Source organism: Dermacentor variabilis, chromosome 3 (assembly GCF_050947875.1).
Source record: "Dermacentor variabilis isolate Ectoservices chromosome 3, ASM5094787v1, whole genome shotgun sequence".
NCBI classification, from domain to species: domain Eukaryota; kingdom Metazoa; phylum Arthropoda; class Arachnida; order Ixodida; family Ixodidae; genus Dermacentor; species Dermacentor variabilis.
In genome coordinates this window covers 173,293,760-173,307,009 of record NC_134570.1, presented here as the reverse complement: position 1 = coordinate 173,307,009, position 13,250 = coordinate 173,293,760, and the positions used below count along the sequence as shown (strand labels likewise).

The following is a 13,250-nucleotide window of genomic DNA, read 5'->3' as shown; positions in this document are numbered from 1 at the left end:
GGTACTCAACTTGTTCTCGAGCTTCATTTTAGCTTACTCCAAGTTGTCGTCCTTGTCATCCGATGGCCGGAATCGGCCGGTAGTAAGCTAAGCGCGCCGTTAAAGGAAATGGTAGTCACCAACGAACACAGCTTTTTGATTCGGCCGTATACGTTTGGCCAAATCTCGGAACAAGACACCGACCGCGCTCGACCACAGAGAACCGTGTATTTCTGCAGCCTCTCCGCGAGGTGGCCCGCGGTGGCCCGAGCGGAGGAGCGAGGCCGGAGGCAGCGCTGTCGTCGCTGTCGACGATCGCGCGCTCAGCGCGAGGCGTCGGCGTCTTCGGCGGCCGAGGCAACGCCGTGCAGCTCGGCGGCCAGCAGGGTGTTGAGGGTGTCGTTCATCTGCTCGAGCAGGTCCCTGCCCTGGGCCACCAGCCCCTCGATGCGCTGCACGGCAGCGTCGCCGTCTTCCTCCCCGCTGTGCTCGGCCTTGGCCAGCAGGTCGCGCATCTGCGTCGGACGCGTCACCACGCTCGAAATTTGCAGCCGAACGCGACGTCAGAAGTGCGCGAGAGCGAATTAGTGTGGCACTCGGGGCAGACCGAGCGCGACGCCAGCAGGCAGCCTCGGCGAGCGAACTTCTTCCGATCACGTCCGGTCTTTTTTTTTCGGAGGCGATCGGAGTGGCGCCCTCTCGCGAGTGACATCACGGCCAGGACGCCGCTCGCTCCGGCTCGCTCGGCTGCCGCGCGCGCTCGTTCCCTTCGTGTATGGTTGCGGTATGGGTGGCTCCAGCCGTACGTATTGAAGTATACGTCGGCTTCTTTCAGCTGCCATGCCTTAACCACAGTTTCTTCTTCAAAAGCGCGTGAGTCGAGAAACTTTGCGGCTCAGTGGCCTAGTGGCTAGTGGCCCTCAGTAGGCTTTATCGGCAATATGGCACACCCCTGATCACGTAACGGTAGCAATCGACTGTCGGTGTGGCGAGGCACGCTATGTTCGCGAAACCCATCAGTTCACTACAATTTCGAATTGAAACCATAAAGCATTTTTTACAGCGCCAACTGGAATGGCTAAAGTATTCTCGAGCTACAACAGCGCAGCTTAGATTGCCTAGAAAAGGAAAATTCAAGCACCTTCTGTCTCCCCATGTCTCGATCCACCGTTCTTTAATTATACAAACGGACAACTATTCACTTCGTCGGTACATAAAAGAAAATCTTGCCCAACTGCAGGCTAAATAAAGTTTGCATCAATCCAATCGCAAACGTTCATAAAAAAGCATCACAAGCCTTGCATATACCTTCACTTGATTTCTGACCCTTCCACCGGGGGGGGGGGGGGGGGGGTGAGGGTGATTTCGATATTTTCAATATGTCCCGTACTACTAATGATTGACGCTTCGACTTCTTTCTGGCTGCAGCCATGCGGTCCAACAGGCATACTTCACTAAAAAGATTGGGCCGAGCAGCCTGTGGCAGTTCGCCAAACAGATTCGTCATTATATTCCTCAAGCAACAAGCACCAGTAAATTTCTCAAGTGAGTTGAACGTGTATCACGGAAAAGGAAATATATATTGTTACATTCCTATTTGCATTCTGCAAATAGCTGTAAGCCTTCATTAACTTTACTTCAAATTTCCACCGCTTACAATAAACACGGGAAGAACCGCCTAATATGGTGACAAGCAGTTAAAGAAGCAAGTGGTGCTTGTAGAATCTAAACTCCAGTATTAGTTAAGTCCCCATGTTACTGCCGAGCGTTTCTGATATTATACCATGAACTACTCGTCGTGAGCAAACCTGTTCTAGCGGATTAAAATCAACGTAACTGTTGTAGAAGTCATATATAGCCAGCGTTTGTGACATACTTGTTGCACCGCGGCAGGTACGGTATCATAACTGGATTCCTGTATGCTATGTTTTTGCGATTGTCCATCCGCACATGAAAAACTCTCAATGGGCTCTTTTTCGCTTGTCCGGCTGGCACTGTAGCGTTGCCTTTGAGAGCTGCATTGTTGCCTAAGAAATTAGCTCTTTGAATAAATGTTCGCAGAGGAAGACGTCGTAAAAATATATTTGAGACGACCACCATAAGCATACAAGCAGAGAGAACGAGGACGAACAAACGAAAACAGCGCAGAAAGCGCCCGGACAACGCTCGAACTGTAGCAGACGACAGGCGCAAGTCCTTGCCCTGACGTCACGAGAGCGGCGCTCGCAGCGCCCCTGTAGTTCGTTCTCGGGGCTAATACCGTGGTTGCCTGACCTTTTCAGACGTTCTTTTGTTCGCGGTAGCACTCAGAAAAAAGCCCATCGTCACGATGGGCCTTCGTCACCTGCTCTCCGCTCTACAATCCGCGCATACTTTCCACGCGCTTGGCGGCTGAGAATGACCGCTTTTCTGTCATTTTGTGGGGTCTATTTCTCAAGAGCCTTTCTTTTGTATTTTTTATCACTAGGTTTCAAAAGTCTGACGTGACCAGTGGCGTAGCTAGGTCATCTGGCACCCGGGGCCCATAGGTCTTCTGTCACCCCCCCCCCCCTCCCGGGTGTAGTAGAGGAAGGCGAGGATATCGACAATTTCCGGGTTTCAGCACCAGTACAGCCGCCTTGGATACCGCGCACGTCCCCCGGGTCTCCCTCTCCTTCGCTTTCTTTCCCAGAGATCGCGAATGCAACAGGTATTGGGGGCGAGGAGTTACGGAGTCGCCATCTATCGGAAGCGCCTCGCTGACGCAGTATGAAGGATCACGCGGCGCGCTCCTCACAGGGTTTGCTGTCAGCGCTCACTGAAAACACAGCGCGGGAGCTCTCCCGGACATTTCTGTAAGTACTTTCGAAACGCGAGAAGTTTTTTACTGTCTAAATAATAATCTTGAGCAAACTGAAAGCACAGCATCGTTTAGAGACGCTATCTCTTTACCGAATAGGTACAGTGAACGCCACTGTGCATGGTCGACGCGATGGAGTCTCCCGAACCGGCTTCTTGCGTGAAAGATAGGCAAACGCTGAGAGCAAACTATGTGAAATATGTTCTTATAGTGTTTGTGTAACTAAATGGAGCGTAATAGAATGAAGCCTCAATGCAGCGATCGCACAGCTTCGCAGCGACCGACTGCGTGTCTGCATGCTTGTCCGCGTACTGTTTCGCTTTCGCCGTGTGCGCGTTTTCGCACCTTGCCATGAGCTTTAGGCCGCAGAATATGGTCATTTGACAGTATACAAGCAACCATTGTCGCGTGGGCGCTCTCAGAGCAGTTCAAAAATAATTTCATTGTAGAGTGTTCGACGCCTACGGGGACTGTGATGTGCCGTCGCAACGATTCAATCTTTTTTGTTTTCTTAATTATTGGACGTTTCAATATTATTTCTCGAGTTGCGTCGCACTATATGTTTATCAGTGTTCTCAGCGTGCGATTTCCCGCTGCTTCTTTTTTTGTAATCCAATGCCTTAATTCATAACACAAACATGATCATATGCCATGCTTGTTTTTTAATGTGCTTCTTACCGCTCCCTTTCCCCTCCAATGAACTTGCAAGTATCTATAGCATCGACAAGTTCATAGACCAAACCGTCATGACATTAGTCGCGCAGCGGACTCGGGCGAGCGTCTCAGTGCGCGTTTTCCGAACATCGCAGACCCGGTGCCGTAGCAGAAATCTTCCTCGCGTCTGTGCTTGCTGCATACCCGAGTTGTAGCCGATGACTGTTCGCGGTTTTATGTTTCGCGAGCCAAGCTTCACGCAGCTTCTTGTCCTGCGGCTACTTGTGAATAAGGCTGACACCGGGCTTCATTGCGTACGTCTGGCACTGCGGCACTGAGCAGTAGTTTGCACGCCTGTTGCACACCTTAAAAGGCAGCCACTACCTATTGTAGTGCTTTCAATCGTTGTAAAAGAGACACTCGAAGCGGGAAAATCTCGCCACTAAATGAGGACCGCAGCGTACGAGGGAACTTAAACTTTCGTTTTCCGCTCGCTTCGGAGCTTCCGAAGCAGCCGACGCGGCCGCTAAGTCCACGTGATCCCTAATAGCACGTCAGCCGACGGTGGCGCCAGCTTTTCCAGTGGTGCAGCTCGAGGCCAGTACACGCTGTTTTTTTCTGCGCCAAATAATACAGGGTGCTGCACTGATAACTTGTAATAAGCGCATGTGCACATCTTCTGTCAAACTGTAAGGCTTGGCAACCAATACAAATGTGGCATCGTAGAAAATACGGGTCACGTCACAAGTAAAAAAAAATTTACGAAGTTTTAACCATGTTTTAACTACCAATTTTAGCGGCAACATTTCATTTACAAAATTGAAGGCCGACATTCATATCTTGCCCAACAACAACTTCACAAAAATCGTCGTAGGTACTATGGCCTGCAGTATTTTGGCTGTGGGCAGCCCTGAACGAAAACAAAAATTGAATTGTGTCTGAGTGACGCTGATCTCCCCACCATATTAGAAAAACGGAAAACGCCACCTGCCTCCCTGCTGCGCGGGCGCCAATGTTATGACAACTACGATTTCTCTTCATTCTCATCAATAAAGCCTTGTTTTTATTGGCTGCTATACGGACAAACGTGATTATCCGAGCTGCGGTACCAACAAAAGATTGGGAACAGAATAGAGCAGAATTCTTGGCGTCACCATACAAAAAAGAAAAAAGAAGACCGCGAAGAAGTCCGTGCCAGCGAAACCTGTTGGTCTGCACTCGCAATGGAGAGGGTTGAGGGATCAACCTCACTGGTCCACTATTTCATATTTCTTTCGCTACTGCCATACTGGGCGCCGCCCGCAGTGCCAAAGTACTGCAGGTTGTAGCAACCAAAACGATTTTGTTTAAGAAGCTTTTGTTGAGTTAATAATATGATTTTGAGTCCTAAGTTCTGGAATTGAAGTGCTTCCTCTATAAGTACTAATTGAGGGATTATTAAGGATATGGTTATTACTTATCTGCCATATTTTTCACGCTACCGAATTCCTAGTAATCACAGACACATAACTTCATAGAATATCGGGAAATATCCTTAGAAAATTCACGTTTTCTTTTCTTTTGTAAAATTCTGTGCAGCTGGCACAGACACTGTACTTGTGACATGAAGTCACACAACCACAATAGTTTTCTTAAACGTTCGAGGGTAAGAAGGAAAGCGTGAAACATAACGGCAGGTTTCGCAGCGGCTTCTCGGAGCGAGCGGGAGAGGGGAAGTAAAAGCGAGCTGAACATCGCAGCGCCCGCGACTGTATACAGCCTGTCGAGTCATACGCCGCCAAACTCTTCGGCCGCACCGAGTCTGAAGACGATCCAGAAATCCTATTCGCGGCTTTTGACGGCCGCACTTATGCAACGTCGCTCTCAACGAACGCTTAGCCGTAAACGCGAGCGCCGGGCGCGCTCGTTGAACGTCCTCTTGCTGCTGTCTTTGTTCGTCTTCGCTGCGCGTTCTGAACGGAAGAGGGACTCAAGAGCCGCCTTACAACGCCTCACTGTATGTTTAGCGACTCCTGCTCCCAGCATGAACGCACGGCATGAGCGCACCCCACACGAAACGTTCCGCTAAGGCGAATAGTTTAGCGACCATGTTGAGAATTAAATTTTTTAGCCCGCACATTCGTGCAATTATTTCGTGGGGTGTTGATAGAGCTGCAGCCGACAATTCGGCGCAACGCATCGGGTACATGAGCTCGGGGTTTTTGATACCGGAGCATTCTTTGCCATTTGCGCCCAGTCAAGCCGGCGGAAAGAGGGGCGTCTTCAGGCGTACGTATGACACCCCCCCCCCCCCCCCACTGGCCCCTTGCACCCGGGGCCCACGGCCCCCCGGCCCCCCCTGTTGCTACGCCACTGGACGTGACGCGCCCTCCTAGTCTGCTTTTTTCTTCTTGCATAGTATGGGCAGTCGCATATAGATATGCGATTAAGAGAACTGTATTCGATTAGTAGGCCCAGTCATGCAGTTCTTCCAGCGCCTTTGGACGGAGAAAGAGCGCGTATAGGACGAGGACATTGAAAGATGAACAACAGATGCGCCGACTAACAACGTTGTCTTTATTGCAATAAGGCAAGATATAGAACCGGGACAGAGCCCCGCATGCGACGAGCATATCGACAAGGCTAAAAAGTAATTTATAAAATGTGTTACATTAGAGGGTTAATCATCGATTAAAGAAAACTGGTTTTCCCTCAGGAATGCTCTGCACTGCACTTGATAAGAATGCGATTTCTTTTTTGCTTAGAGCTATCGAAGCCGTGCTCACACATGCACTGCCTCCTTTGTTAATGGCGTGTGCTTTGGCTGTCAAAGGTGAAGCACACGAGTATTTTTTACATCTGTCATGTAATAACTATGCCTAACCATTCTGCCGCATAAATGGCTTGACGTTACATTGAATTGCATGACCGTACATATAATTTCCTTTTATAATTGATGCACTATGTTTTTAGGGGGGGGGGGTAGGCGGAGGAGTCGCGAATGCCGGCTGCGAGAGAAGTCTGTATAACCTTATGGCCCGCTATACGAGCCCTCCTCCTTTCTATAGAAACGTCCGGCTATCGCTATTGATTGGCTGGAGCGATCTCTAATATCAGTTGCCCTGCACGGAGTTGATGAGACGGCATACTGGAAGCGCTGTAAGAGAAGTTGCGCATCCAAGGGTTATATTCTTGACGCCGTCAAATTCCACCCTATATTGTCAAATTCTGCGATGCGGCCGGCGCCTCGAGCCTATCGGAGAGGCGGTAGCAGAGCTGACAAGGTGACGGAATTCGACAACGTCGAGAACGGCACCCGGCCCACACAGTTCTCTGACAGCGTTGACGCGCGAGACAGGCGGTGCAGCAGACGCGCACCTTCTGCGATGCGGCGATATCGTCCGGTGGCAGGTGTCCTCCGTCGGGGCCCATCTCCATGGGAGAGCAGCTCATCATCTTCGCCATTATCTTGGCCAGCTCTGCGCGCAGGCGGAGATGCGGCGCAAGTTAGTTTTACAGACGCACGGAGAAAAACCACCGCCACCCCATCGCCCGCGGTCCTGACTTAGAAAGTCTAGGCTATAGCTCGACCCGGGACTTCGAAAAGCAGGCAACGGATATGAGTCCCGCCTCATTTTTCTGTCGTCTGCTCCCGCAGTTCCCTTCGCTTCCAGCTTACGGTTGGTCTCGACGTTCTACACACGAAAGCTCACGCAAAGATGCGCATTTTTTTCACATATAAAAAATAACCGGCCTAAATACATATCCTGTGAATATTTGCGTGATCTATGATGCTTTCAATGTGCTTCATCAGGCCTGAAGATTACATTCACAGCAAACCACTGGTCACATTTACAGAGAAATACATGCCGTCAGAGATCAGAGCCCGCCCACCCACAACTTAGGATTAGCTATACTATACCACCTCCCTGATCCTGCAGACACGCAATTCGTTAGGGCGGTGACACGCATCGGTATGTTTCTCTGCGACTTGGCTTGGGGCTGCGCAACCTCGAATGTAGGCATGCGGCACGGCGGCTGCGGTCACGGGAGGGTTTCAGAGAGACTACGACCTTTGCGGCAGTTGGTCCTTGCTCCGAGTCCCTGCCCAGGTCACTGCATTTTTCACATCTCGAGTGGCGCCTCAATAAAGACACGCAAGAAGTGACAAAATAAAAAAAAATGAGAAAGAAAGAGAAGGTAGAAGTTTAACAACACGTGGCAAAGCAAAAGCGATGGCGAATCGTCACCGCTTAGCTCGTTACACCGCTCCAGTGGCGAATCAGTTTTGTGGAAACTCGCAAGGTGAATGAGGTGCCACGAAAGGCAGAATTGTAGGCAAATGTGAAGATTTTAATTTCGAATAGGAATCTAATAATCGTCGTTACTTACTTTGTCTATGTTCCATTCGAGAGTTTCCTATAAGAACTTGTCGAATAATCATTCCGTTGGAGTACTTTAAGGGACATCTGTACAGCATCAGACTCGTCCAAATTATTCTGCTGCATAAGGACCAAATTTGTTTCAGAGATGGACGAGCAGATGCCGGATAAATACATGGAGCAGATTACTTTTGCACAATATAGTTTCCAGTCGTTAGATGAGAACGCCTCAGCTCTTTGGCAGCCTACCATTTGCTGTCTCGTTATCTGGCCAGCCGCACCACACTTGGACTCTTTTAAACCCCTATGTCGTGCTATGTAATTGCACTTAGCTCCTACAACGATCACTACACTCTACTGCGTACGTATAGGGTTGCCAGTTCTCGAGTGGTCGAAGTCGGCACCGGGTGTGGTGGGAGGTTTGCAGGTGCAACAAATCAGCATTTTTTAAAGAAATTGTATTATGTAGAGATTTACGTCGAGAAAGGTGCAGTAGTTTTCGGATAAGCTAACACGGCTCCCAAATATATATAGAGGCATTGCGAAAGGCCATATGGCATACAACAGAACTAGAACTACGACAGAAAACTAAACCCCCTTTTTGCTTACGGCAATGCAAGAAAAAGCTTTCAAGCGAATTATCACATACTATGAAAAGAAAATCTAGTATATTGATTGATAGTAAAAAAAGAAAAACAAGAGTTGGGACATTTGGCCGTCCCGAATGGGTGAAGTCGGGACTGTCCCGCCCAATGTGGGACCGTTGGCAACCCTACGTACATGCGGTGCGTACAGTTGTTTTATTATTATTATTATTATTATTATTATTATTATTATTATTATTATTATTATTATTATTATTATTATTATGGTCGTGTCATGGCACAAAAGATACGATAACATTTCCAGTTTTTCATTTACAAACTTCTCAGTTGACTACCATCAAGTTAATGGCATCGATGGATCAAGTAACGAAAATTATGTTTTTATTCTGAGGATTTATGTTTCACTCGGTCTCAAAATTGTGGATATCAGGTATTCGATTAGATATCAGAATGCACTCTTTCTCGAACATTTGTATTCACTTCGCGTCCAAAATTTTGCTATTCGAACACCTCCTAGTAAATTGCGTCATATTTTCGAGAGCATTACGCGGCTGTGAAGGGAACAAAATGTTACCAGATGTTTAACCGCGTGTCACAAGATGCTCGTACAGGGTTGGGTTCGCTGAAGAAAAGTTTGATGCTACAGCATTACGTTTATATTAAAGGAATGCAAAACATGGTGAGGCTAAAGAAATAACGAATCGGAACAAATTCGTACAAGGACAACCTACATGTGAGCCATCCCTACTGAATGACTGGAAACTATTGAGCAGAAGTTATCGGCCCCGTGCGTTCGCCCTCGAAATGGTGCCTTGCGCAGCTACCCTGCATCATAAACACTCGGAGCAGACTTTACGTCCATCTTTCTGTAACCCTCGAGACTCGTGTTTGCATGCATTATATATTCCAGGTTTATATATACAGCGTTCAAATAGCACAGGCTATACAATTCGTATTTGAAGTTTCGAATATTCGCACCACAGCTATGAAAAAGAATTACATAGGCCCCAATGTCATGGGAGCGCAGCAGCGGCAACAGGGATTGAAACCCGCGACTCCGTGCATTCAGCAGCGCCACGTCGTATAGCGGGGCCGAGCCAGCGAGCGTGTTGTCAGCATGACGTACCCTCGGAGTGCTGCTCCCCGGCGTTCATGTGGCCCTCCTGGAAGAAGGGCGACCCGCCGGGCTTGGCGAGGACGTGCTTGGGCGAGGCGGCGCCACCGTCGCGCTGCTGGACGTCGACGCACGCCTGCCGAGGAGCAGTGTGCGAATGAGGAGTAAAGCGGCATGTCACGCCCATATATCTGTCGCAAGTTTACGCGCGACTCGTCAACTACACATGACGAACTGAATCGTGTGTCGACAGGCGCCGGGTTTTCAATCTGCCAGGGGGGAGGGGCGCGGGGGGAGGAGGTGACGGTGCAATTCACACCCTATCTTTTAAATGGGAAGCATTTATTGGGGAACATTTCCCATTTTAACAGTATCTATCTATCTAGCCGCCTCTCTCTTGGTGTTCTCATGGTCTTTTTGTTAACTTGGTATGTACCAAAATTGGCATAGTATGAGAAGAGTGTATGACGAACACAAATGTTAGATCATGACATGAATGTCGAGACATGCGTGTCATGTAGGTAATGAAGCAGCCGTCTACGTCTTGCTGTTTTCATGCTAGTTTCGTTAGCTTCGCAGGCTCCCCGCACGCTGTTTCGCATAACATTGATTCCCGCTGAGCGCGGGATCTGCCGGCTTTCTTTCATTCGTCCCCGTCCCTTGCGCATGCCCCTGACAAGAGATACAGGCATAGAGGCAATATATGTAAACATCAGTTTCATTTGTTTCGAAAGTCGAGTGAATACGCTGAAAATGATGATCACACGGTTCTTAATTTCTTGCACACGCGCAGCTGCCTAATCTTGCCACCCAAACCAGGACTCGTGTGACTTTGATAGTCCCGCTTTTACATATTGATATCGTCTCCTTACTCTCATAATAATAATAATAATAATAATAATAATAATAATAATAATAATAATAATAATAATAATAATAATAATAATAATAATAATAATAATAATAATAATAATAATTATTATTATTATTATTATTATTATTATTATTATTATTATTATTATTATTATTATTATTATTATATGCGAAGGAAATTCGACTAAAAATGTGCTCTCTCCAGCAAGGCACCTCATTCCAGTTTGTGAACAACGCTGGCGTGAAGGAACCGGTATATATATATATATATATATATATATATATATATATATATATATATATATATATATATATATATATATATATATATATATATATATTCTGCGAACATTTTCTTTGAATTACGAATTGCGGGCTCTTCAGGCGCTGGCGAGGGGCCCGAACTTCAAACTCGTCTGTGTAGCGTCGCCTCAGATGCCGGCCGAACGCGTTCGAGCTACAGCATAAGGACCACGCGCCGGTGGTTGCAGTGGCAGGAATCGGGCGATGGAATTGAAAGAATGGAGAACGCGGTCAGTGGGAAGACCGTATGCTGCGCGCTGCTTCGACGAAGTGCGGTCGTGGGTGACCCTGTTACCGTGCACGCTGCGAGAACAGCACGCGCTCCTACGTTCTGGCACATCGGTTACCAGTCAGGTGCCAGGGGCCAGGAGGTTCTAACAAATGTTCTCGAGCTGCAGCTCTGGCAACTTCTTGCCAGTAGACGCCTGCCCTAACTTCACCTCTGAAAGAATGCCACGCCAGCTTGAGAACGCTCATAGCTTAAGTGCTTCGGTTTTGCTATCGTATAAACGCTAGGGTAATAGCAAAATAAAAGCTTGTCGTATCTAGCAAATTATTACATTATTCTTAGTATCGATACGATGACTTCCAATAAACTGTGCAACGGCGTTCAGGTTTCCTCCTAAAACCAGTCACGCGAAGATAGTCATTCAGTAATATATGTACGGCGAAAAACGAAGAAAGTTAAAAGAAAGTGCTTCCTGCTCTCAAGCATTCTTGCCCCGAGTAAGATGGCGGCGGTGTTCGAGTCACTGTCAAGACGCCTTCTCCACTCCAGATCTTTTAAACATCCTTGGTCAGGAGCCGAACACATGTGCCTCAAGATTACCAGTGAATCTGCCAAGGTGAAATTGCAGCACGTGTTACCAAAAAATCCGAGGACACCTAAACACATCTTAGGACTTGTGAATGCGGAAGCATTCATGTTCAATTGAACGCCGCTGAGCAGCCCTTCGAGTTATGGACTCCTCGCGGGCAATGGAGCGCGTTGAGACGCTTGGCCACAAGGACGGTGCACTTGGATCCATGACGTCATGTTGCCTTGCCCGACTGCGATAGAATTTAATATGGATGCTCCCGAGTAAGCTGTGGTGACTTTGACAGCGTTTTCGTCACGCCGGGCTTGGCAATGGAAATTTCGGTCTAAGTAGCATGATGTCATAAAGAGGAGTGCACAGGTCTGCTCTCTAGGAGCCGCTGGTCTATAGAGCAGGGGCTAAAACATTCGGCTGCGGAGCGAGGGGTCGTAGGTGCAAAACGCGTTACCGCCGACGGTTTTCGTTTCGAACTTATTCTGTTTTATTGCATTAATTTCTTTATAGCAATTACCGCGGCCAAGTCAGAACACAGGCGAGGGCTTGCGCGGACGATGAACGCGCGAGTAACACAGGCTTCAGAGAGCGAGGGTGACGTGGCGTCGCGGCGATGCCCATTACCCTCACGCAACAAACCTGGTGCGGCAGCAAGCGATGTCTTTCGCCCGCTGTACTCAGTCAAGGCGCGCACCTGACGCGGGCGTTGCAGCCTAGGGGAATTTAGGTGCCGTTTCGCCGCTACAGAAGCCGGCTTTTTCGTTCAATGAGGCATTTGATGCTTTTGCATCAAAAATGGTTTGTTCCGCTCGCAAGACCATGGGTTAGGGCTCTACTGTTGGGCAAGCGACGTCTCAACGCTTGTTGCCCATTGAAGAGCGAATTACAGCATAAGCGGGTGGAGCACATTCTAAGGGTTGTGCTCTTGGATCCCGCGGTACGAAGCAAGTATTCGCTCACTGAGGCACAGCTCGACAGGTGTAGGCGCCGCGGTAGAGTAGGGAGTAGCATCGGCGCGACTGCCCGCGGCACGTCGGCTTAAATGGCAGCGGAGACGGGGACTCACCGTGTCGGTCGCCTGGTCCGCCATTTTGAGGCCCGCCGGTCACTTCTTCCTCTTCGGTCTCGCTTCGCGTACAAAACAGCCGCAAGCGCCACCCGCGTGTACGCGTGCACTTCTCTCTGTGCATGAAATATATAGATCGCTAGAAAATACAGATCGAGAAGCCTGAGCCTCATGACGCAGAGGTGTGACCAAACCTTACGTACCTTACGTGGTTAAGTTGTTGCCGGGTGGCACGCCACTCCTGTAAAAAAGAAAACAAGCGATGGTTGGTTTTTAACAGCACAAGGGGTTTTTCTGTTGTTTTTTTTTTATGTGCGTGGTTCGTTTTGTCGACACCCTTCTCCCTCTCTACTTAACACGGGCTTTAGATGTAATTAGATTCACGCAAAGAGTTTCCTATAGCGAACAATTCGTCAACGTTTAAGAAAAAAAGATCACAGTCTCGCCGTAAGCGCAAAGCAATGACTGCGATAGCAACATGCTAAAATATTGAAGCAATAGCTCAGTGGGAACCCGTAAGGTGGAGAAAAGCAATTAAAGGGAAAATGAGACATCCACCCACTCGTAGCAATTGCTACGACTGGGTGGATGTCTCATTTTCTATTTGATTACTTCTCTCCAACTTGCGGGTTTCCGCTGAACTG

At 48.4% G+C, this 13,250-nt stretch overlaps 1 protein-coding gene across 1 annotated transcript; it reads right to left on the bottom strand.

Annotated features, from left to right (window-relative positions):
- Positions 1-203: 203 nt before the first annotated feature.
- On the bottom strand, positions 204-12,715 carry LOC142574328 (uncharacterized). Its single transcript, XM_075683440.1, has 4 exons — positions 12,607-12,715; positions 9,565-9,688; positions 6,830-6,930; positions 204-494 (listed from the first exon to the last, which is right to left on the bottom strand). Exons 1-4 carry the CDS (start codon positions 12,628-12,630, stop codon positions 303-305), a joined length of 441 nt encoding a protein of 146 aa, XP_075539555.1. The 5' UTR covers positions 12,631-12,715; the 3' UTR covers positions 204-302.
- Positions 12,716-13,250: the final 535 nt, after the last annotated feature.

Coding starts and splice junctions, on each gene's coding strand:
- LOC142574328 (XM_075683440.1), bottom strand. CDS start 12,630: ATGGCGGACCAGGCGACCGACACG. Junction 9,689..12,606: donor CGGACCAGGCGACCGACACG/GTGAGTCCCCGT, acceptor GCTCCTCGGCAG/GCGTGCGTCGACGTCCAGCA. Junction 495..6,829: donor ATATCGCCGCATCGCAGAAG/GTGCGCGTCTGC, acceptor CGTCCGACGCAG/ATGCGCGACCTGCTGGCCAA.